The sequence below is a fragment of the Rhincodon typus genome, chromosome 9 (genome assembly GCF_021869965.1).
Source record: "Rhincodon typus isolate 14 chromosome 9, sRhiTyp1.1, whole genome shotgun sequence".
Classification (NCBI taxonomy): Eukaryota; Metazoa; Chordata; class Chondrichthyes; order Orectolobiformes; family Rhincodontidae; genus Rhincodon; species Rhincodon typus.
The window spans coordinates 18,902,717-18,929,200 of record NC_063340.1 but is presented as its reverse complement, the minus strand read 5'-3'; the positions used below and the strand labels follow the sequence as shown (position 1 = coordinate 18,929,200).

At 39.1% G+C, this 26,484-nt stretch overlaps 2 protein-coding genes and 1 long non-coding RNA gene across 6 annotated transcripts in view; 1 reads left to right on the top strand and 2 right to left on the bottom strand.

Annotated features, from left to right (window-relative positions):
- The window catches only part of gins1 (GINS complex subunit 1 (Psf1 homolog)), a 28,562-nt gene extending 24,115 nt beyond the window's left edge, over positions 1-4,447 (bottom strand). The window contains exon 1 of the mRNA XM_048600930.1: positions 4,293-4,447. Within this exon, the coding sequence (XP_048456887.1) occupies positions 4,293-4,367 (75 nt within the window). The 5' untranslated portion in view covers positions 4,368-4,447. The remainder of the gene's footprint in view (positions 1-4,292) is intronic.
- Positions 4,448-4,492: 45 nt separating this feature from the next.
- Positions 4,493-26,484, top strand: part of LOC109914919 (abhydrolase domain containing 12, lysophospholipase) — a 137,873-nt gene continuing 115,881 nt past the window's right edge. For 2 of the 4 annotated variants that reach the window (XM_048600671.1, XM_048600669.1), the window contains exons 1-3: positions 4,493-4,614; positions 9,212-9,421; positions 24,300-24,421. In XM_048600671.1, coding sequence (XP_048456628.1) covers positions 9,243-9,421; positions 24,300-24,421 — 301 coding nt within the window. In that variant the 5' untranslated portion in view covers positions 4,493-4,614; positions 9,212-9,242. The other 2 variants (XM_048600670.1, XM_020514530.2) reach the window with 2 other exon arrangements.
- On the bottom strand, positions 7,137-8,934 carry LOC125483952. The gene is made up of 3 exons (XR_007262818.1): positions 8,694-8,934; positions 7,600-7,745; positions 7,137-7,205 (listed from the first exon to the last, which is right to left on the bottom strand). It is a non-coding gene; the product is annotated as an uncharacterized LOC125483952 (long non-coding RNA).

Sequence of the window (26,484 nt, the reverse complement as noted above, 5' to 3'; positions counted from 1 at the left end):
AACGTGGCAAGAAAAACTCTGTTCATGTAAACACACATGACACTTTGCTTTCAGGGATAAAAAATTACAAAGAAAATAATACCATGCCTGGGTGTAATCAAGATTTAAGCAAGCAACTACAAGAGTGTATCCCAGGATATTTGAATATCAGAACACTAACTTAAGAGGCAAGTAGTTGGCCCCTTACAGAATGAGGCTGGGGAAATAGTAATGGGGAACCAGGAAATGGCAGAGGAGTTGAAGAAATACTTTGCATGTCTCTTTAGAGTAGAAGACCCTGATAGCACCCAAAATTACTAAATAGTCAAGAGACAAAAGGAAGAAAGGAAGAAAAAACAATAACCAACACTAGAAGAAAAGCACTGGGGAAGCTAGTGAGGCTAAAAACCGATAAGTCAGAATCCCTATGTTGCAGAAAGCCACCATTCGGGCAGTCAGCACTGACCCTCTGAACAGCATCCCACCCAGACCCAGCATCTACCCTTCATAACCTTACCTTTACCATGGCTAATCCATGTGGCTTGCACACCACAGACAATTTTGCATGATCAATCCACCTAACCTACATTTCTTTGGACTGTGGGAGGAAATCAGAGCATCCAAAAGAAACCTAAGCAGATATGGGGAGAACATGCAAAGTCCACACTGTCATCCAAGGCTGGAATCAAACCCAGATCCCTGGTGCTATGAGGCAGCAATCATAACTATTGAGCTGCCTGTGAACCAGATGGTATGCATCCTAGGATTCGAAAGGAAGTACTTACAGAGACAGTAGATGCACTGGTAGTAATTTTCCCAGAATCTGAGGATTGGCAAACTTCTAATGTAACACCAAACAGGTAACTATAGGCCAGTTAGCTTTATGTCTGTTATTGGGGAAATGTTAATGTCTATTATGAAGGATGTAACAGCAGAGCATTTAGAAGTGCGTAATTCGAACAAGCAGAGTCAGCATGGCTTCATGAAGAGGATATCATGCTTGACAAATCAACTAGAATTCTTTGAGGAGGTAACAAGCAAGATAGATAAAAGGGAAACTGAGGATGTAATATCCATGGCAATGGTGAGGTGGCTCAGTGGTTAGCCCTGACATCTCACAGCACCAGGGACCCAGGCTCGATTCCACCCTTGGGTGACTGTCTTCGTGGAGTTTGCACATTCTCTCAGGGTCAGCGTGGGTTTCCTCCAGGTGCTCTGGTTTCCTTCCACAATCCAAAGATGTGTTGGTTAGGTGTATTAGCCATGCTAAATTGCCCATAGTGTGCAGGCTAGGTGGGTTAGCCATGGGATATGCAGGGTTACAGGGATTTTGGGGAGTGGAGGTGTGGATCTGGGTGGGATGCTCTTCGGAGGGTCAGTGTGGATTTGATGGGTCGAATGGCTTGCTTCTACACTGTAGGGATTCTATGAATATAATTGGATTTTGGAAGGGACAAAATAAAGGTGCCACATGCTAGGCTACTTAATAAGACAAGAGACCATGGTACTGGAGGTAGTATATTAGCATGGATAGAGGACTGGCTAATAGTAGATAGAGTTCAGATATAGGGGCATTTTCAGAATGGCAACCTGTTACCAGTGGTGTGCTACAATTGCTGGAGGCCACAATTATTTACAATATATATTAAGGATGAAGAAAGTGAATGCACTGTAATCAAGTTCTGACACAAAAATAGGTGGGCAAGCAGTGAAGATGGCAGTCTGCAGAGGGATGTGGACAAGTTAAGCAAATGGGAAAAACTTGACAGATGAATTATAATATGGAAATGTGAAGTCATGTACTTTGGCAGGAAGAATAGAGGAGCTGAATATTATTTAAATGCAGAAAGACTGCAAAAAACTATGGAACAGAAGAAATTAGTAGTCCTTGTCCATGAATCACAAAAAACAAGCATCCAAGTTCAGTAGGTAATGGGAAGGCAAATGAAATATTGGCTTTTATTTCAAACGAAATGGAGAATGAAAGTAAAGAGGTTTTCCTACAACTATACAAAGTACTAGTCAGACCACAGCTGGAATACTGTGAACAGGAAGGATATACTGGCATTAGAGGCAGTTCAGAGGTATGGAAGGATTGGGCTGGTTCTCATTAGAATATAGAAGAATGAGAGACAACCTTATTGAAACATACAAAATTCCTAAATGACTTGACAGAGTAGATGTGGAAAAGTTGTTTCCCCTTGTGGGAGAGTCTAGGGTCAAAGGGCATAATTTCAGAATAATAGGTTGACCATTTAGGGCAGATAAGGAGGAATTTCTTCTCTCAGAAGTGGAGAATGTTCACAGTTGTTTACCACAAAAGGCTGGGGAGGCAGGGTCATTGAGTCGTTAAGGCAGAGATAGATATTTAATTCGTAAATGAATCATGAGTTATGAGGAAAAGGCAGGAAAGTGGAGTGAAGGATTATCAGATCAGCCAAGATTTCATTAAATGACAGAACAGACTCAATGGGCTGAATGGCCTACTTCTATTCTTAGCGCGTGATTTATTCTTTCTTTTGACTCTGAGGGGAAGGGAGATTGAGCAGACTGGAATAAAACAACTTAGAAGATTTGACTGTAAGAATTTCTCAGCAAAGCTATAAAAAGAAAACTGGAAAATGATGTGATGGGAACTAGCTAACATCTTTGTTCCACAAGGGATCTGAATTTTACACCCTTCGTGTTGATATACAGTACAATTAGATATTTATCAACATTAACAGGAACACAAGGATCTTTGGGCCACTTATATGAATGATCATACCACAAAATATCTAAGGCAGATGTGAATAGAACATGCTCCTATTGTTTTACTTTTGTAACTCAGGCTTTGAATTACCTAATTCATTGCTGTGCTGTAGTGTTTTAGACATATTATGACCCCAGGTCTCTTTCTCTGCTGCATCCTTAGTCATTATCATTCATGGTATAATCATTTTTCTTATTTTAGATATGTTCTAAGATTCAAAGGGTGCAGATATCTGGGAAAGCTTTCCAAGTATGTCCATGGCCCAAATGAAAGAAACATTTTTTCCCTTAACAAGTACCCTTGTTCTATAGCCTTGTAGATAATGGAAACTCAAGTAGGTATCCAACTGCTTCCAAAATTTATTGAAGCTATTAACCTTTCCTTCCCCTTTCAGGCAGACTTGCAGATCCCCTCACGGTTCCAAATACTCTGAATTCAAAAAACTCAACTCCCCTCCAATCCTTCTGCCAATTACTTGGCATCTGTGTTCCCTAGTTATAGCTATGCTAAAGAAAGCAGGTTCCTCCTAGTACAAGCTTGGTGTTCATATATGATTTAGATTGTGAGAGATGCAGCTCTGTGGCGCAGTGGAGAGCCTGCTGGACTCCCAAGACAACGGTGAAATGTGCTGTTCAACGGTTGTGGGTATGACTCCCACCAGAGTTGAGGTTTCTGTGAAATCTTCTCTATCATTACTGGGTGGCACGGTGATTAGCACCATTGCCTCACAGCACCAGGGATCTGGGTTCGATTCCAGCCTTGGGCAACTGTCTGTACGGAGTTTGCACATTCTCCCCGTGAATGAGAGAGGTTCCTCAGGTTGCTCTGGCTTTCTCCCACAGTCCAAAGATGTGCAGGTTAGGTCGATTGGCCGTGGGAAACGCAGGGTTGTGGGATTAGGGCAAGGATGTGGATCCGAGTGGGATGCTTTTCGGAGGGTTGGGGTAGACTTGATGGGCTGAACGGCCTGGTTCCACACTGTAGGGATTCTATGATTCTACGTGGCACTGTACTGTAGATATACATGGACATGAAAACAATATGGATCTGAAATCCTATTGGAATGACATACCACTATATGCTTTATGAAACCCGTCCTTCTTCTTTCAGGGATCGAGGCAAGCACGCCAAGTCTCCTTTGGTCCTCTATAATTCATAATATCCCACTATTTACTGCGCAGTCCGTTGCCTCGTTTGGTCTTGCCCAACTGCATTCCGACAGATTTCCTCGCATTGATTCTTCCCCACACCAAACAAAAAATCTGTCCACTTGACCACTCTCGAACCTATAACCTTCTCCCTCACTACCAATTCAATCGCGGTTTTATTGTTCAACATCATTATTTGTCCCGTCCTTGGTTATTGCACGATTAAACAATAGTAAAAAGGATTGGGTATTAAAAACAACAGAAAGCACTCGAGAAACTCGGCAGATCCGGCAGCATCCCTAGACAGAAAAACAAAGTTAAAGTCTCCAGCCCAATAACATTTCTTCGGAGATAGATTAGTGTTTCACTTTTAATATTTTAAAGATTTATTTGGAAAATACTACATTACTCACATTAAAAGCGGGCAATTGACCGTCCGCAGCTCGTTGGAGCTCTCGGATTAACTCTATGGCTTTTTCACAAAACATTATTCCGGGAAGGAGCAAACAGTATTGTATATAAACCTCTACAAACAAAAACCGATGAGCTGTAAAACATGGAGCAAAAATCTTCCATCCAAACCCCCGCCAAAACCGACCAAAGACCGCGGTGTCGTCGGGGCCAATCAGGAAGGTGAAGAGCTGGCAGTCACCTCCGTCACTTCCCCCAGGAGAAAAACAGCTTCACTGTAAAGTATAAACAGCGAACAATATCTACTCAATGTTCCTACAAAAGGTACGTGTGGTCAACTGATTTTTTTTTTTTTTTAAAAAATGTGTAGTTCCCTCTTCGTTTATGCCTCCCTCCCGTACAACAGATTCACCGTTTGATTTTGCTTTTCCCTTCCGGCTCGAGCGTCTCAGTCAAACGGCTCCCTCAGCGCGAGACCCAACTGGCGAACTCGAGGAGAGCCTTGCGCTCTAACTACCCCTTTCTTCCGCCACTGGCAACCCATCATGTTCCATTTGTTTCTACTTCATAGAAAAATCCCTACAGCGTGGAAACAGGTCCATACCGTCCTTTCGAAGGAAGGAGCATCCCACCCAGACCCATCCTCCTAACCCTTCATTTCCCATATCTAATCCACCTAATTTACACACCCCTGGACATTACGGGCAATTTAGCATGACCAATCCACCTAACCTGCACATCTTTGGACTGTGGGAGGAAACCCACGCAGACACGGGGAGAATGTGCAAACTCCGCATAGACAGTCACCCGAGGGTGGAATCGAACTCGGGTACCTGGCGCTATGAGGCAGCAGTGTTAACCACTGTGCCACCCAAAATGAAGGCAAGTAATGAGGGCTCGTCTGGGATGTGCTTTTAATTCGTCCATTTCACAAATGCTGTGCGCATTCAGTTAGTCATTCATTCTGCCTTTTTACCATTTTTTCCCTTTTCCTCATCTGTTAGTGTACTAACAATGCCTGTATGCCCTGTCCCCTCCTGTCAGTGTTTAATAATTATCCCAATCTCTGTAGTATTGCCTTATTTTACTTCCTCCATAACTTTCTAAATTTCCCTTCATGTAAACCCTATTTTCCCCACCCCTCCCAACTGTCCTTTTTAGCTGAAAACCTACTCTACAGTCCTTCTTGTATAATTTAGCAAGATGTTGGCCCAGTGTAGCTGAAGAGAAGGCTTGTCTGTACAGTACTGCTCCCTTTTTGTCCAGCACTGACACCAACTCTCTTCAAATTTAAATGTATTCCTTCTACATTAATCTTTGAGCCAATTCAATGCTCTTAAACTTAGTAACTCTGTGCCAAATTTGTCTTCAGTAAGTAATCCAGGGACATATCTAGTAGTATAGCTAGTTAAGCTATAAATCTAATGCAATGCATCAGTCTCCATGGTATCGGTTTAACCTACTATCCGCTTTTACAGGAATAACATCAGCAAACCTTGAACACTCACCAGCTTCTGGGGGAAAAAAAAAAGTGAAAAAGCAACATCTGTTTTCCCTTATGCAATTAATTCCCAAGTTAGCACTTATTACACTCTGCTGACACACTTGTGTACATAGGTTTATGATTAATATGTTCAGGATTGGAAAGAGGTCTTCAGACCCATACCCATGATTTTCTGAGTTGACTACTATCCACCAAACTTCTCTCCTATACCTTGTAGGAGACAATGAGCTGATTTATTGGTGCTATCCGACCTATCCTAGCTAAACCTTTTTAGGTCCCACAGTCACAAGTTACCATCCAGAAATAACTTGTTTCACTTATTGTGATCACGTGGTTTAAGTATTCTAACTAATGCTGTCTCAATAATAGCTCCTGTCATGGTTGAAGATTTGCAGTCAGTGTCAGATAATGGGAAACTTGTGGAAATGGCAAAAATAGTGGATGAAAGGTCTTGTTGGATTTTGAGCAAAATAGGATGAATTAGAAATAAACAGAAAATTCTGGAGAAACTCAACAGATCTAGCAGCATTGGTAGAGAGAGAAACTGTTCTGAAGAAGAACAAAGAACTGAAGATGCTGTAAATCAGGAACAAAAACAGAAGTTGCTGGAAAAGCTCAGTAGGTCTGGCAGCATCTGTGAAGAAAAAATCAGAGTTAATGTTTCGGGTCTGGTGACCATTCCTCAGAACTTCTGAGTTCTGAAGAAGAGTCTTTGGGCCTGAAATGTTAAATTTCATTTATTTCCACAGATGTTTCCAGGCCTGCTGACTTTCTTTATTTTCTGTTTTTATTTCAAATTTAAAGCATCTGTAGTATTTGGAATTATTAAGAGGAATTAGAGTTTCTGTAGTGAGAAACTGAAATAAGAATCCTGCCTTAAGGTAACATAGGCATAGCTGAGAGCTTAATAGGAATGATGTCACACATGCAGAAACAGGTATTTTTGATGGTTAATTCAACCTGGAATTTAAAGCTCAACTTATCGATGGAGATCTCCACATCAATAAGCAGCAGGTAAAGGAGATGAAATCATGTTCTAAGGCATTACATTTCGGCTACTGATTGCTTGACAGGATAGTATCGGATAAACTGATGAATGGAATGTTTTGTTCACTTTTTTTAAAAGCAGGAAATCTCTTAAATTTTAAGATCTTTCAACAGGGGTTTGGCATTCTATTCAAACGCTGCTCTATACTTTCTCATACTGATGAGAATGTACATTACCTTCTGGCATGCAAAAGGTCACTTCAAACACATTATTTCTAAGAAACATTTCTTTCCACTTAACTTCCTAGATGATACTGGCTTGAAGAGATCTTGTTACATATTGGTAGTGTCCTTACCTCTGAGCTAGAAGTTGTGGGTTCAATTCCCACCTTAAGACTTGACGTCCATGAAAGTATGTCATTACCTGGGAAAACAAGATACAGTAGTTATTAATATGTGAATCCTTTTGATATGCTTAAGGCAAACTGTAAGAATGGGAGAGTTTTCTAGTCAGACCATATGGTAGCCATAGACAACAGACTTCCCCATGTTAAAGTCATTCGAGGAGCTAGTGTACACTATTAAATTTGGTTCGCCTGACATAGCTGCGAAGAAACAAAAAAACTTTCAATCCTATCGTTCAGTTCATTTTTAATTGGTCTGGCAATCATCATTTTGAATTTCATAATATAATCGAGAAGTACAATTTATAAATGAATTTGTTTTGGTACATCTCTATAAAAGGATTTTGAATGTATTTTTAAGCACAGCTTTTACTCAGTCAGTTGTCGAGAGTGACGTAGCAGATTAGAGCTTACCCGGTAGCAAACAAGTCCACAATACATAAACAATGGTCAGATTTATGTTGAGCGTAAATGCAACTTTACTTTCAATAATCCAAGGAAAATCGGTCTTTCCAATAGAACACCTGCCTTCTCAGGTGAATGTAAATGATCCATTGGCACTATTACAAAAAAACGTGGGTTTTCTTTTAATATAACCACCATGAAATCAACCATTTGACAAAGTAAACAATTAACAAGCAGCAATAACAAAAACAGGGAGGTTAGGATGAGAGGGAGGGGATTCAATTGAAATAGGATTGGAGGGGGAACTAATACGCTCCACTCTATCCTTCTCAAAGGCTTTCAAAGTATTCCCTTGATACTTTGAGTTAATTGTATCATAATTGGCTATAGAAATTGTATCCAGGTGATGGGCATAAACTGGGGGTTGATTTGGCTTTCTACGATAATGGGGTGGAACAGAAATTATGGTTGATTACATTTGGGATGTATGTTTGTAATATGTATTGGTGTAAATAAATCTTGTAAATGTGTAAAATTAAGCTGGAGTTCTAGGCTGCTTCACCTGGTTATCTAGCCAATAATTATCCCTCAACTAATGCAGAGAAATCTGATCATTTGCATAATTTGATGCTTGTGGGACCTTGCTGTGCACAGATTAGCTACATATTTCCTCCATTTCAACAGTGACTGCTGTTCAAAAGTACCTTGTCTGCAAGCACTTCATAATGTATGCAGGTTGTGAAAGCTTCTATTTAAATTCAAATTTGTTCAGTTATTAATCTGTAATTTTAGCACCTTGCTTTTTGTATCAGCACTTAACTCGCATACTGATCAATAAATCTTTCTCATAATAACTTAGACGATAAATTATGGGAGTGTAATTATTCTTCCATCTAACCGAAATCAAGGAAACTGCGTGATGGCAAATTACATTCAGAGTCATATGCTGTTTCGACATGGCCAATATTTTTTTCTTTTCTCAATAACCGATGATATCTTTTTGACAGTTACTATTGTATCTATTTTCACCACCCTGATCGGCAGTGAATTACAGTTCATACCTTTGCACAAAATAAAAGCTCTTTGGTTATTTTGCAAATTACCTTAAAGCGGCATCCTGTACTTACGGACCCTCTTGATAGCAAGGATAGACTAGAGTAATTAAGTCTGTGCTACACATCATTTTAATTGAATACTCGTACTACACTCCCAATTGACTTGCAACTTGCTCCCAGACGGTTCATGCAGTATATTTTTGACATTTTCATAAAATGCCAGTTCGCAGAAATCAGCTGGGAGATTCTTTTTAAAGCTTCCTCTCAGAAGCTCAAATATTTAGTGACTTTTTCCGGCCTGCTTGCCTGAAAAATGAATGCTTAATTTGATACATTGACTCCTTAAAACATAGGAGGCGTGTTTCCTCCAAACGGGTGAGAGGTTGGAGGTTGTGACTGATCAGCTGATTCCAAGCTGTGGGAGTCGCTGCAAACAATGTAATAAACCGGGTGCCTTTCGAAAAACCAAAACCCTCGGAGATTGAAGTCTGCGCTAACGCAGTTGATTTCCACTTTCAGCGCTTCGCCTGCAGCTCTTTATTTTTCCTTTCATCTCTCCTAAATAGAGGTGGCTGTTCGCGTTTTCCTCTTCTAGTAATGCGAAAGAGGAATAATTCCCTGATAGTAGAACATGACACGACCGTCACGACCCTGCAAAAGGACTCGGTACAATCTACACCAAGCTTGAAGCATAGCCACAAAGCAGCAAATAGTAAAGGAAGAGATAACGACCTCGACATAGACGCAAAGACGGGAATGCGAACTGGTCATAGGAGGTAAGACTGATGCGTCTGTGCGCGGACTAGTACTATACTACACGAGATATACCAGAGAAATCAGTGGTTATAATGAGAGGTAGAAATATGCCTTTCAAATCAGATGAAACATTAAAGGATCAATGTCCTATAAATAAAACTTTTTGTTTTTCGCGTTAGAATTGTAGTACCATAACATCAAACATAACCAAAGACACTGAAACAGACCTGATCGGAGGTGTCACATGTATTTGAACGTTGAGTCAGCTTTCCTCTAGGACGGCAAAGGACATTTGAAAAATGATAAACTTATTCTGTTGGAGGAAAAGGTCTGAATGTAATTTAATATTTAGATAATTTAGCTGTGTATTAAAGCATGTCTTGGCTAATTTCGCAACCATGCATACACCTGTAAATAAGAAAGACGTCGTTCAAAGAGAATAAGCATCCAGATCTTGTTTACCGCACGGATTTGCCATTTAAAGTATACATTGTCATAGTTGCTAGTTGATTTTAACGTTTCAGTAAGTGTTGTTTGTATACTTTGATATTGATAATATTTCTAATTCAGTGATCTTTGGAGACAGTTTAAAATAAAAATTGAAAAGTTTTGATCGGATGGTCATGTTTAAATTGTTGATTTCACTTTTTTTCCTCCTATTGATCTGTGTGTTATTCTGAGAAGAATGGCTTAATCCTTGGCCAATGCTTGCTCTTTATGGAATTTAAGATAGTGACATGAATTAGTATGTCACATCCTATTCACCACCCCACCACTCCATTCCTTTGCAACAACCTGTCCTAAATATCATGATCAGGTATAGGAAATAATCAAGGCTAATCATAGAATCCCTACAGTGTAGAATCTAATGAAATGCTGACCTTTGTATGCAGAGGAGGAGGAGGCAGGAGCCATACTTCATGCTTCACCATTGATTCCACTAGCATACTACAAACAGCTATGAGTGCCACACATTATGAAGGATATATTCACTTTAGAGGGAAATACAGTGTAGATTTATCAGAATGATGCCTAGACTCCAAGGATTAAATTTATGGTGGATTTCACAAACTGGTGGCGTATTCTCTGGAGTTCAGGTCACGGGGTAACTTGATTGAACTTTAAGATATTAAAGAGAAACATATGGTCAATTGGCGGTGTGTGAATGTTTTTACTGCTTAGAAGTTGCAGGAAGCGCAGTTTTAAATTAGAGCCAAATTTCTTCTGAAATAAAATTATGCAGTATGTCAAAAAGCTTAACTCCCTTCTGCAAACAATACCAGATTGTTGTTAATTTTAAAATATCAGACTGAAAGATTTTTAAGGTATTAAGGTACATTGGACAAAGACAGTTTTATTATATTGGGTAACAGATCACCTATGATGTTATTGCATGGGGAAATGTGCTGGAGATGCTAATTGGCTTACCCTTGTACCAATGTTCCTATGAGGTAATATATTTAGGGCTAATGCTAGAAGCTAGGGAAGGTAGAATACACATTTTCAAACTGTTTGAATACAGATTTCCATCTATGCCATAGTAATGAAAGTTGTTAATAAAGTCTAAGAAAGTAGAGAATCCTTTCAAGAAAGGAAATTAGGAATGTCTTGCTGACAGAAACCTAGGATCCATCTACTTCATTTTCTGTTGTCTTTGTAGTCATATGGAATAATGGTATTGACTGATCATAATAATCAACTTCTATTAATTTGTCTACAAAGGAACTTTTACATAATTCAAGGAAAACCTACTGGCGGTGACCTTTTGGAACCACATAGGCCCAAAGTCAGCCTTTTCTTCTCTACCAATGCAGTTATTACTTGTACAAAATTATTCCTGTGCACTGTCCCAAAATGCTATTTTCTGAAATAAATCTCTGAATTTTACTTAAAATCTGACAGGATTGAGGCTCCTGAAATTGTGGTTTTAATGTTGGTCGCATAATAGATACAGCATACCTTGCCAAGCTTTATGCTGTTGTGTTGCTATCCTGTATTAAAGAAATCTCTTAAAATAGCTTTCAGAAGATTTAATACTCCAATCGCTGATTTATTCTTAGAGCTGATCAGTCTTATGCTGAGTGATTACATTTTTTATCTATTTCACATTACGTGCTTCTTACTTTTCAGTGAATTTTATCCACAATTCTGGATTCTTTTATGAGCTGTTTTAGATAGTTGCACAAAATCTACAACCCCCGCATTAATTGCAGGATTGAGAAGAGGAAGCCTGTGCTGTACTATTTCTGCTTTGTCACTGTTTTGTCAGAGGACAAACACTCTCTCTATTAATATCGTGAAATGGTGAAAAGAAAATTATTAAAATAGTTGAAAGAGTTTTTTAAAAAATAGTTGTTTTATTTTAAATAAAATTGTCCCTGTAGCTATGTAGTAGTTTGTTAGCTGGAATGTTCCCGTAACCCACAGTGCAATGATACAATAATTAGTGGACTGGAGCAAGAACTGAAGCTTTTTGATCAAAGCAATTGCTTTACGTTGTCATACAAAGCATATATGTATTTGTTCAACACATTAAATGGATTTAATTTATAACTTTGTGTAGCCACTTACTTTTGTTGAGTGCTGTTGGTTAAGAAAAAGTGAGTAATGGAGATGGGAGGGGGGGAAGATTCTGCACTCGAGGTGAATAATATCAATGTTGGGAGTGCAATTTTTTTTTTTTGGTGCTAGACATGTGTACTCCCAAGGGTGGATACAGATAATTGAAGATTAGAATTTTGCATTTGCTATAACTGTATGGCTTTTCTCCAGAACTGTGTCCATGACTGCACACATGGGAATTTTATATTTTGTATCAGCCAGTATTTGTCTTGAAGAAATGGCACAAATAAATTGGAGTTTGCACAGAATTACATAAAATAGCAGCTGAGAAAGAGGTTATTTGGCCCAATCAGTTTGTTTGGAGCTTCTTCTGTTATCCTTGTTCAACTAGCTCTGTTCAATCAAAGCTTTTACATTTCTTGCATACCCCTCATTGCTTGTGAGAAAGTGGTGGTGAGCTGTCTTCCTGAACAGCTACAGTCCATGGGGTAGTGTGGGTACACTCAGTGCTGTTGGGGAGGGAGTTCCAGGATTGTGACCCACAAGGCATGTGAAGGCATGTTAATAAAGCTCCAGATCAGGATGGTGGGTGACTTGGAGTGGACCTTGCAGTTGGTGGCATTCCCACATATTGTCTGCTACTTCTGTCCTTACAAGTGGTAGATGTTGAGTGTTTGAGCAATGCTGTCAAAGGGCCCTTGCTGAGTTGTTGCAGTGCATCTTGAAGATGCTACTTACTTTCACTGCTTCAGTGTTAGCGGGAATGAATACTGAAGCTAGATGGATGCCATTGAACCCTAGTGGGTTGTCATCGTCTCAATGAAAGAGACATTTTATGCATATGTCAGAGGTACATGACAGGTGAATTTCTCCCATTGCCTGCACATACTGTAAGTAGCCATTAGCAATTCTGACAAGATGTCCACACATTTCACAGTGTCGCTGCAGCAGTTTGAAATTCCACTTAACTAGTCAGAAAGTCATTGCAGTGCTGCAACCACATCTGTTTATCTGTGACAACTCATTTCCTCTAATCTCCAGTCATGCCTTTTTTTTTCTGGATTCGTTTTCTGACCACAGCTGCCTCCTTTCGACTGGGAAGAGGAATCTTGCCACGTGTGGAGGAGAGTCTCCTTGGAGTTATCACTGAAGTTAGTTGCTGTCCTACTGCAAAGACTCCCTTGTTTGACCTCCTTTTCAATCTGAATGTTTGACACTTTTATCCCAGTGTTACCTGCTCCTTGTCTACAGTGTCTTCACTTCATGACAATAAATCACTGATGGACGCAGAGATGTGGTTGGAGTGGTGTAGTGATCTTCTGTTTGGTTAAGTGGAATTTCAAATTCTAAGCTGTCAGCTTTCACAAAAGATACCTAGGGAACATTGGAAGTGGTTGCTAACCCACACACGGTGCATGACCTAGCACCAGTGTTCACAGTGAAATGAATAATTGCCTCAGTGTAGGTCACCGGTATGTTAGAATTTCCTACAGCATTGCTAATACTCAGTGGATACTTGCAAAAGACATTCCAGTGACATGCTGTGGATGTTAAAACTGGTGCAGTCAGGGGAGCGCAGGCAGTTGGATTACAGTGAGTAACTTCATGGAAGGGGCTATACAAGCTGATAAGCACTGACTATGGTCCAAAAGTGTCACTCTTTGGTGAAAACAGGATTTCCAGCCCATTTGCTATTAGCAAGCTGGCAGTGGTTAATTAGACCCTGTACGCAAGATCTAACTTCCTGCCCCTGTGGCCATGTGGCTCAATTTGGGGCAGATATTGGGATTATCTGCATAATGAAATGCGCCCATTCTTCTCTTTCAAAATCTTTCATAATTCCAAAAAAAGTTTTTGTCACCTGTATCTTTTTTTTTAAAAGGAGACCCAACTTGTTCATCCATCCTGTCTGGTGTAGCCTTGCAGTTCTGGTATCATTGTAGTTAAACTTTTTTGCATTTTCTTCAGTACCTCGATAATTCTTTCATATTTGGTGACATAATAATAGGAATACCTCTATACTTCTCTACTTTTCAATTCTGTCCCTCAAAAGTAAACCCTGTTCCTTGGTTTACTTTTGTTTCAGCATTATTGATATTTTTGAAGATGTAGTTTTTTCAGGAATGTCATCATTGCTGGCCAGTGTTAGTGTATCCCTATTTGCCCTTGAAGGTTGTAGTGAGCTGCCAACTATGAAGGCAGTTCCAGGAGTTTGATCCAGTATGAGTGAAGGAACAATCATGTTTCAAATCAGGATAGTGTGTAGGTTGGAGGGAAACTTGCTACGTGTGTTGCTATTTTTAGTTGTTGTGTATTTGTACTTGGATACTTTTGCTCTACCACCCATTTTGTTTCACGTTTTGCCAGTGAATTCTTTATCTTGGATAATGTAAGGTGTTAATATTTTTCTATTTTGAAATCCATATGCCTATTATATGAAGGCACTAAAAAGGCAATGTAATAATGATCACTGTTTCAGTTATGTCGGCTGAAGGATAAATACCGGCAAAAACATGAGTGAACTTCCGTAACCCTCTGAAATTTTTGCTATGGGACTTTTTTGCATCTATCTGAGGGGGAAAATGGAGTCTCGTTCAGACATCTCACCTGACAGGCAACATCTTCAGTATTTGAAGAGTGTGGGATCAAGGAACCCTCGCAAAACTAGTCAAAGGGAGTTGGGGAGAATTCTCCACTGGTTTGGAGACATACCTAACACAAGAGAAAGTTATTGAATTTCAACAGTCACAATCATCTCTGCAGAAATTCCTCAGTGTTGTTCCTTAGGCCCAAGTGTCTTCGGCTGCTTCATCAATGACCTGTTGTAAGGTCAGAAATGAAGATGTTAGTTGGCTGGTGCTGAATATTAATCGTTCATGATTCCTCGGGTACTGAACAGTCTGTGTCCAAATGCGGCAAGACAATATGCAGGTTTGGGCTGCCAAGTGACAAGTTATGTTTGTGCTACATAAAGGCCAGCCAATGACCATCCCCAATCAGACAGAATTCTATCAATGCCCTTGACATTCAACGGTGGTACTATCACTGAATCCTCCACTATCAACATCCTTGGTGTTACCATTGACCAGGAACTCCACTAGAATCACCACAAACAGAGTGGCTACAACAGCAGGTCAGAGGCTAGGAATACTGCAGCGAGTAACTCACTTCCTGATTCCCCAAATCCTGCCCACCATCTACAAGGCACAAGTCAATGTGTGATGGAATATTCCCTACTTGCCTCGATGAGTGCAGCCCCAACAACACTCGAAGCTTGACACGATCCAGGACAAGTAGCCTGCTTGATTGGTACCTTGTCCAGAAGCATCCATTCCACTATTAAGACTCATTAGCAGCAGTGTGCACTACCTACACGATTCACTGCAGAAATTCACCAATACTTGTTAGCACCTTTCAAATCCACAACCAACTCCATCTAGAAGGACAAGGGCAGCAGATATTATGGGTACACCACCTGCAAGTTTCCCTCTAAGCCATTTGCCAGCATGACTTGGAAATATGTCACCATTCCTTCACTGTCACTGGGTCAAAATCCTGAAATTCCCTCCCTAAGGGCATTGTAGCTGAACCCACAGTGCACAGACTGCAGCAACTCATCACCACCTACTCAAGGGAAACTAGGGACAAGCAATAAATGCTGGCCAGCTAGCGATGCTGACATCGAAGAGAATGTACAAAACCAAGAGCAGGTCAGAGTCTGAGTCCTCACCTCCTGACTCCCTAACAGTTGTCCACCATTTACAAGGCACAAGTCGGAGTTGATGGAATATTTCCCACTTGTTTGGATGAGTCCAGTTCCAACAGCACTTGAGATGCTTGACATCGTCCAAGACAAAGCAGCCCCTCCATCACTGACACTCAATGGTAGTTGTGTGTACTATTTACAAGGTATACTGCAGAAATTCACCAAGACTGCTTATATAGTACCTTCCAAATCCACGATGACCACCATCTTGAAGGACAGAGTCATCAGATATACAGTAACACCACCATCTACAAGTTCTTCTCTAAGCAGTTCAGCGTCCTGGAAATATATCACCATTCCTTCAGTGTCACTGGGTCAAAATCCTAAAACTTCCTCCCTAATGGCATTGTGGGTCTCCCTACACCAAAAGGTCTTGGACAGTTCAAGGCGGCAGCTCACAATCACTTTGAAGGGCAACCAGGGATAGGCTATAAGTTAGCCAGTGACACAACCATCCTGAGGTTGTAGCCTTGTTCGCTGAGCTGGTGTGTTTGATTGCAGATGCAGGCCCTACACGATATACAATGCATAAATCCTTTCTAAATTGACCAAGGTGCAAGAGTTCAATTCCAAATCTGGATGTGTTTGTGCCTGATTAAAAAGGTTGATAGTGAGGCTAATTTAATTTGTAATAACATAGTAAAATAAATTCAGTAAGTAAAACTTTTATTAAGTATAAAACTTAACGTTTTTATACATGCTTTACTTCGCATTTCAACCTTGGAAACAGTACACGGACTTGGACCATGCATCTGAAGCCAAAACTTGTGTTCCTATTTGTCTGAAAAGCATTCGAGAGAGGCAAGTTTGACTCTTGTCCTTGAAACACGACCCATGTATTCTTAAAGATTTGTATGATTTTTTTGAAAACCTATTTCTTTGATTTAATTTGTTCTCAACAAATTTTCCAGTGTAGAAGGAAAGGACACGTCAGCCATTCTCCTCCTTCCAGCCAGCCTCGGCATGAGAGATTTCAACTGAATGCACTTAAAGAATTGATCATTGTTCATTCTGATTTTTTTTACATGGTCAATAGATAGATTTACTCAAAATACATTTCCTACTGACTGTTCCAATATTTTCCTGTTTCTAATCTAATTCCTAGAATGTAAAATATAAGTTTTTGTGTACAATTGTTTAACTAACAAAAACAGAAATTGTTGGTGAAACTCAGCAGGTCTGACAGCATCTGTGGAGAGAAAACAGCTTTTTCTCCACAGATGCTGCCAGACTTGCTGAGTTTTTCCGATACTTTCTGTTTTTGTATGTTTCAGATCACCCAGCTTCTGCAGTTCTTATTTTATTTCATGTTTTTTAGAAGTTTCATTTATTACTTATTTTTCCCTTTCTGTTCATGCCTGTTCATTGTTGGAAAGTCTCAATCTAATCTTATGTTTTCAGATGAAATTATCTTAATAATTAAGTTGTTTGCATGTTATATTTAGTTCTCCATGGCCAAAATGGTAGTAATAAGATATGATCTAATGGAAACCAGACTGGTCTATACTCATCTTAATCTGATTCCATTACTGTAAATGCAAACTAGAGGATCTTAATCAGATGAAAGTCAATGGCCTAACACACAGTATCTAGAACATTTGACCTGTTACAATGTTAAAGTACTGTTCCCTTCCTCAAGTTACATAATGCTTTAATTTTAAAACAAACAATTATAACATTCTTTTCCTATTTTACTTGAACAAGAATGCCGGAATTACCAGAAGCAATAAAGAAGAATATTAAATCATCATCAGTAGCTCATTGTGTAGTTAAACATTTAAAATTCTTTAGTTAAATTGTAGTAGACTTAGATATTAATATGCTGTTTTAATGGCTTTGTATAACAGTACTTCTAAATGCATATTGCACCTTTGGCAGTGCACCAAGTTGTGTTGTTTAGCATACACAAATGGAATAATAGCTGGCTTGGATTGTATTACATGGAGTTAATGCATACCCAGGAGGGATTATTAATTAGTAATCCGTCAAGGGAATTCAGGTAGTATCGTAAATAACCTGAGTGAGAGATTAGTTGACAACCTTGAAATAGTTGCTGTGGAGCATTATCCGAGAGTTGTGATGAGGTAACAATTTCAGGTAGAGATAGACAATTGATTTGTTCAGCTTACTATCTGAACTTCCTTCAAGGTGCCCTTGATTTAATCTTAAATCTACATATCTCAATTCTAATTTTATTGACAGGACACTATCTAGTTCCCTTCTGAAATCCAATCCCTGCTTATTGTCATCTTCCATATTTATACCACGTTACAAAATATTATTGACATAAATGCTGGTTTTAACGTCAAGAGGAAAAGTTCTGGAAGTTATTTCTTCAAAATGATCCCTGGCAAGAGGCAGTTTAACTAAACACCAGGATATTTTAGTTAACCATTGGAAACACAATCCTTAATTACTCATGTAGTTAAAGTGCTGAGATCATACCATGACCTGGAAGCGTACAGCTCAGGTTGTTTCATCTGAACACGCTACAGACAGGCATGATTTCAAAATTACAGTTTCAAGTAAGTTTTGAATTCTGTTTGTGGTCAGCTTTTGTACTTGTACTTGTATCTGTCATTGCAGAGCTGTTTCCTGTATAGTCCTTGTCCTTGTCCTTGTCCTCGTCCTCATGATGACTTCCAGACAGTAAAATGATAAACCAGTAGACATATTTATTGGGAAGTATGTCCACTTTACATAATATAAACTGCAGGGATTATGTTTAAACACATTCTCTTTGAAATGCTGGATTCAGTTAGTTTTTTTTAATAGTATGTTTTAAAAGTCCGGTAATGAATTAAGGAAAAATATCTTTACTCGGAGAGCAGATAAAATGTGGCATCTGCTGCTACATGAAGAAGTTGAGATGAAAAGCAGAGGTGTACTTATGGGAAGCTAGGATAAATACATAAAGGGGGAAAGATTAGAAGGATATGCTGGTAGTCTGGGAGGGAGCTCACATGGATCATTGACACTGACATAGATCTATTAGGCCATTTGAATTTATTTCCGAGTTGTAAATTCTACATACTCGTGTTGAGTGAGTTGAATAAAATTCAACCTGGAAAGGAGTATGAAGGTGGTTCTAATGGAATGACTTTATGTACTTTGCCTAATTTTCCTCCCTGTTAACTTTATTGGATGTGGAGCATATATTCGTCCACTGATCTGTTAACGGTTGCTTTTCTCCTTACCAACCCAAGCTGAGCTTCAACTTATTTTTCCCTGAGTTAATGCATTTTCATGGTTTTAGCATTTGTTGCTTTGTTAACGTTATTTACGTATTGTGTGGTGGGGAAAGAAAACCTATTTTCATAAATTACTATATAGGGAACAATTACTTTAGTCTACTGTTAATAAGGAAGATGTTGAGGTGGTGGTAATGTCACTGAGCTAATAACCTAGGCCTCATGATTAATGCTTTTGGGTCATAGGATTTGAAACATCATGGCACCGATGGTTAATTAAATTCAATTAATAATAATTAGAATTTAAAAACTAGTCTCTATGACAGTGAAATGGTACTACCATTAATTATCTATCTTGCAAAAAAAAAACTGTTCACTAATTTCAATTTAGGGAAAGATATCTGCCATCAGTATCTGGTGTGGTCGATGTGTCTTTAGATGTGATTGATTCTTAATTATTGCCATGAATGAGCAGCATATGAATTGAACAACTTTTACTTTTTTCCTCTTCTATCTATAACAGAGGTGATTTTTAATTTGTTTCTTTGTTTTCCTTTACTTAAAATAGGCAGTTATGTATTTTCTTAAACCTGGTTGAAGAAATCCAAATTTCAAGAAGAAGCCCACCACAAACTGCTTAAGGTTAAAACAAAGCTGAGTTCATTCATGAGTTCAAAAGTTTGTGACAGATGTTCTCACGTACAGGGTAAAAAGGAAATTACAAATTATTGAAAAATCAAAGATAGTGATATTAATTTATGTATGTTAGACTCTAATAAGTAAATATCCATGAACGCTTCCAGTTGGGTGATTGGCCAGACTTCCTTTTATGTAGAGTCTCAAATACAGGTGTAATGGAGTTGAAGTTAATTCTTTTTAGCCTGGGAAATTCATTTTTCAGGTTAAATAGAGGATTCTTTCTAGAAATTTAATTTTTGAGAAAGATTGAGACAAAGGCAGATATTTAGCTGAGCCTGGGCTGCTTTAGTAGTTTCTAGTTCTCGTGTAGAAAGTTGAAGCTGTTCAAAAATTAATTTTCAGTCACATTACTGAGGTTCCACAATAAGTCACCCTAGCTAGCAAGATTACTTGGCATTTGGTCAAAAACCATCGTATTTTAGGAGAGCCACGAAAGCCGTTAGCACCATCTCATGGATAATATATTTAAATTGTCGTCTTTGTTCTGAACTGGCTACTATTGTTATCTTGTTAGCAGTTCCATTGTCTGAGATAGTGGGAATTACCAATGCTGGAGAATCTGAGATAACAAGGTGTAGAGCTGGATGAACACAGCAGGCCAAGCAGCATCAGAGGAGCAGGAAAGCTGATGTTTCGGGTGAAGAAGGGTCCAGACCCGAAATGTCAGCTTTCCTGCCCCTCTGATGCTGTTTGGCCTGTGTTCATCCAGCTCTACACCTTGTTATCTCAGCAGTTCCTTTGTATTGGCTTTGCAGGAATATTTATAGAATGTCTGACATTGCAGGAAAATGATGTAAGCTTTTGTGTCCTAGTTACTGCCGATCCCTACTTTCCAAAAATTGTTATCAATGGCAGCCATGTTATCAATCCAACAAAGTGTCCATTTCAAAGAAAATTTAAGCAGGAGGAAATAGTTTTAAAGAAAACCAATTTAGGATCTGCCTTTGTGCCATCTAGGCATGGCACTGCCCTCTGACATGGCCTAGTAAGCTGCACAGTTCAAGGGCAGCTAGGAATGGGTAACAAATGTTGACCTTGCAAGTAATACCCACATTTCATGAAATAATTACAAAAAATGCAAGCCACTCTATTTCAATCACCAGTTTATTCAAATTTGGCATGCATGCGGGTGGCTTCTGTAACCATGTAAAGGTAATTATTTAATTTCAGTCTCTTGAGCTCAGAATTATTTTTGGTAGGAATAGTATCTGTTATGTGCACAGTATTTAAATAACCTAACAGAAGCATTATAATTCCTCACTCCATCTCACTTTTTAGAATTTCTTTGTCTTGTGCTAGAAGTTGACACCAAAAAACACAGAATTCCTTTTTGGCCTTTCTTGTTGTGACTGTTAAAAGAGCTACCAAGAGGTGGTGTGGAATTAGGAGGTGATTTTAAACCTTCTAGGTTTCATGCCTTTCTTTAAGGAACTAACCAGCTGTTAATCAGTCCTTACCTTCATGATGCCGGTGTTGGTCTGGGGTGGACAAAGTCAGAAGTCACGTGACACCGGGTTATAGTCCAACAGGTTTATTTGAAATCAAGCTTTCAAAGTGCTGCTCCTTTGTCAGATGAAGAGGAGGGGAGCGCACAGGCACAGAATTTATAGGCAGAGAGATCTTTGCAAGATAATTCTAGGTAATTGAGTGTCAAAAAATAGTACAATTAGTGTGAGTAGAGGGTCGACAGGCTAAATAACAAACCTTTGCAAGTGATCAAAAGTGTCAGGTGATGTGAGTAAAGTGTAAACAGCTGAGTAGCCAGTGAAGGGATGACCTATGATCTGATTTAAGAGGCAGAAAGGTAGTTACGAAAAATTAAAAAGAAAATGGCACTAGAGACAAACCAAGAGGTTGGATACAATATAAGTATGAGTCACATGACAAGGGTCTAACCAAAGTAACAAGTAATCCAAAACTACAAACAAAAGTGGAGATATCATATCAAGTTATCAAGGTGATGGTGTCAAAACAGAACGGTAGGGAAGATTTTACAAACATAGCAGTATGGTGGGGTTATACGTAGCACAAAATAAATCCAGAATCACTGTTGAGGCTGTCTTCATGGTTACGGAACTTCACTATTGGTTTCTGCTCAGTGATTGTACTTTGTTGTGCATTTCGAAGGCTGCCTTGGATGCTCACCTGAAGTTTGGAAGCTGAATGTCCTTGACTGCTGAAGTGTTCCCCGACCTGAGAGGGAACACTGCTGTCTGACGATTGTTGCACGGTGTCCATTCACTCATTGTCATGGTGTCTGCATGGTCTTGCCAATCTACCATGCCTTGGCATCCTTTCCTGCAGCATGTAAGGTAGACAACATTAGTAGACAAGTCACACGAGTACCTACCATGTTCATGGTGGGTGGTGTTCTGACTTGTGATGGTAGTATCTGTGTCGATCTGGCATGTCTTGCAGAGGTTGCCATGGCAGGATTGTGTGGTGTTCTTGCTGTTCTCCTGAAAGCTGGGTAATTTGCTGAGAACTAAGGTCTGTTTGAGGTTTGGCGGTTGTTTGAAGGTGAGAAGTGGAGGCGTAGGTCCCTTCACTCATTATTCACATTTTATTCTCGCTCTTTGACACTTGATCACGTGCAAAGACTTGTTATTCAGCCTGCCAACACTCCACCCACACCATTTTTACTATCTTTGACACTCTTAATTACCTAGAATTATCTTGCAATGATATGTTTGCTTGTAAATTCTGTGCCTGTGCACTTGCCCCCACTTCACCTGACAAAGGTACTATGCTTCGAAAGCTTGTGATTTCAAATAAATCTGTTGGACTATAAGCTGATGTCATGTGGCTTCTGACTTTATCTTACCTTGGTGACACTAGAATTTTAGCAGATGTGAAGTTGTGAATATGAACTCAGCTCTGTGTACTTTTCAAAAGCTTCAGATTAAACTCCTGTGCATCTCTATAAGGCAATACTTGCACTTGTATCGTAAGCTTATGCTGTCCCAAAGTACTTAACAACGAATGAAAAATCTTAGTGTAGTCACTGTTGTAATGTAAGAAACGTGGCAGTCAATTTATATACAGTAATCTCTTGATTTCTTAACAGCCTTTTATTTTAGCAGCTTTGTTTAAGGGATTGGACAGGGCAGAGGAAAATGGCGCTACTCTTCCTGTTAGTCCCATGGGATCTTGTGCGTCCACTTTAAAGAGCGGACAAGATCTCCTGTTTAACACCTTATTCAAAAGATGCATCTCTAACAGTGCAATATTCTCAGATCTCCTCTAGAGTGCCAGCTTTAATTTGCACTCAAATCTCCAGTGTGGGGCTTGAACAGAAATTCTGATCTCATTCTCCTGTATCATGAGTTGCTTATACTTCAGTTATGCTTGTAAAGTTTTGTAGAGGTGTATATACAAGTTGATGAAATTGTCAGACTGTGACATGTTGGAGGTAAACTTTTGTTACGAGATCAAATAAATCTTCATAAGAATCAATGGTTTCCCATCATGAATGAATTTAGAACTGGGGTCAAAGTTTAAAAATAACACTTTAGAGGAGAGGGGAATCTATTCTTTCATGGTCTTTTTAGTCTTTGGAATTCTCTTCCAAAGATAAATGGAGGCTGGGTCATAAAAATATATCCAATTCAGCCTAGAACATATTTAGATGTATAGTGGAGTTGAGGAAGTGGAGGGATGGAGGTAGTAGGTAGGAAAGTGGAATTAAGGCCGATATTTCATCAGCCATGATCATATTTAATGGTGGACCAGATTCAGTGGGCTGAATGGTCTACACCTTGGGATACTGTTTAAGGTCCAGTGAACCATTGCAACAGGCAGATAGGGCTTTGGATTTAATGTTTTTTTTTAAGTAAAAAGCTATGCAAATACAATGGAGTGTTAGCATAAATTGTTAAAATCCTGCAAGTCTTACTACCTGGCTCAGAATGCCCAAAAACTGCCAACTGTAAAGGATATGGAGCAAATTCAACTAACTAAAGATCAATTGACTTTACATTGTAGTAAAGTTATTGAATCTATGAGTAAGGATTCCAAGATGAAACATTTCTGGCTGAATTAGTATAATGAATCCAGCATCTGTTGGTAGCAATTGTTGAAATTATCATAGCTCCTGTAAAATGCAAATCCTTTACTACATCTTGTGAATACCCTAAAATACTGCTCTAAGCTAGGGACACTGAACTGATTATAGCACAAATCAAGGATTGACAATGTAAGGTAACCACACCAAATTGTGTATTGCTTTGTAGCATTTGGTACATGTTTTGGGATGATGTTTTGGGTGAGCTATGCTACAAGTAACCAAAGTTTGAAGATAACTAATTCATCCAATTAATTTTGTGAGCAGTTGACATTTCTGCAAGTGAAACAAGTCATCATAATTTAAACTGTATTTGTCAATTGTGCTAAAATATTTGGTTAGAATTCAGTTTGCATAAGTTCATGCTAATTAGCTTTTCTGTTAGGAAAGGTTATTAGCGTTCATTTTTTTGGAACTTTTTGATATGTGTCTATGATGATTTTTTAAAATAATACATTACTCTTGTAACAATTTTGTTTTTATTGATTTATGCTTCAAATGATTAAAATTAAGGAGTCAAGTATGAATACAGGTACAGGATTTCACTTCACTCTTGATGAGTACAATGCTTAGTCTCTTTGTAGAGTGACTTTTTTTCTTTTGCTTCCACATTTTAGGCATTCTTGGTTGTACAGAATCAAGAAGCTAGCAGTGTGGTTGTTAGCTGTGTACATATGCATTCCTTTCATAGTAAAACTATGTCCAGCTATTCAAGCCAAGCTGGTCTTCTTAAATTTTGGTGAGTAGCAATTCAGTAGATTAATTGCACCTTCTTGTCATCCACATGGCCTTTGGCATGCCTTCATGCATTTAGAACCAGAACTCTAGAAATTTCCCCTAAGTGTCTGATTCACCACCTGTATGTACTCTTTTAATTCCATTTCAACATGTCTTTGACCAAGTTTTTGCTCAACTCCTCCAGGACAATTTTTGGCCCAGTGGTACAAATTCATTTACTTAATTAATTACTGAAGTAGATTGTAGAGCCCTATATGTCTGCTCCACCCTTCAGTTAGATCATCAAACTCCTTTATTTCTAACAAAAAAAGTTGTTGAGCTCAAAATTTTAGGTCTTGAAGTCCTTCTATATTTGTTTTTTTCTCTCTGCTACTCTTCCATAGGCTGCTGCTAATATTTACATATTTCTAAAGCTAGGTTTTTTTGATCAAAACTCTTATGTTGAGGTATTTTGAACATACAGAATTTTTAAGTGCCTGTTTTCTCAGAATATTACACGGGACTACCCAAAAGTTTGAGACGCTGTATACTTTTCAATAAAATAGCTAGCGTTTTAACATCAACATATATAATTTAGGTGGATCCTATGATAAATATAACTACTTTTGAGCAAATTATACTGTTTAGTATTTTCCACCCTCTCCTTATAGTCAACCGTTTCAAAATTTCAAGAGCTTTAATAGTGGATAGAAGCTTCACGTATCACTTAATTTAAGTTAGAAGTCACACGATACCAGTTTATAGTCCAACAGGCTTATTTAAAATCACAAAACTTTGAAGCGTTGCCCTTTCATCTGGTGAAGTGAAGACCAGACCCAGGCACTGAATTTATAATCAGATCAAAAGATCATAAAAATGGTGTGTGAAGTGTCGACAGGCTGAATAAGAATTCTCTGCAGGTGATCAAGAGTATCAGATGGTGTGAGTAAAGTGTTGATAGTGGAATAACAAGTGAAGGGATGACCTATAATCTGATTAACTAAAGCAGAAAGATAATTACAAAAAAATAAAAGATGGTGCTGGCGACATTTCAAATGACTGAAATAACATGATAGGTAAAGGAATTGTATGACGAGGGTCTAACCAAAGTGACAAGTAATCCAAAATTGTACAAACTTAATTAAAGGTAGAGATCATAACAAGTTATCAAGGTAATGGTGTTAAATCAAGACAGTAAGGAAGATTTTTACCAAAACAGAACAGTATGGTGGAGTTACATGTAGCGTGATATGAACACAAGATCACAGTTGAGGCCATCTTCATGGGTACGGAACTTGGCTACCAGTTTTTGCTTTGTTGTGTATCTCAAAGTCTGCTTTGGAGGATGCTTACTCGAAGATTGGAGGCTGAATGTCCTTGTCTGCTGAAGTGTTCCCTGACTGGGAAGGAACATTCATTCCTGGTCTGGCAATTGTTGCGCAGCGTCCGTTCATCCGTTGTCGTAGCATCTGAGTTGTCTCACCAATATACCATGCCCTGGGGCATCCTTCCCAAGAGTGTATAACATAGACAACATTGGCCAAGTCAGATGAGTATCTGTCGTGTATGTGGTGCATAATGTTCCTGTGTATGATGGTAGTATCCATGTCGATGATCTGGCATATCTTGCAGAGGCTGCCATTGCACGGTTGTGTGGTGTTGTGGTCGATGTTGTCCTGAAGGTTGGATAGTTTACTGTGAACAATAATCTGTTTAAGATTTGGCGGTTGTTTGAAGGTGAGAAGTGGAGGCTTAGAGATTATCTTGGTGAGATGTTTGTCATTGATGACATGTTGAAGGCTGCGAAGAACATGGCATAGTTTCTCTGCTCTGGGCTATATTGAGGGCATTTTGAAACCCATTGTACAAGGAACTGCCAGCTTCTGTCGCGATGCTACAGACTTCTTACAGAAACTTGGCACCCACGGACAAGTTGAACCAGGAGCATTCCTCGGCATGATGGAGGTTTTGGCACTGTACGCCAGCAGCCCCCACAATGATGGCATTGCTGCAACAGCCTCAGTACTCAACACGAACTACTGCCAATTTCCAGACGCCATCCTACAATTCATCTGCTTCATCCTT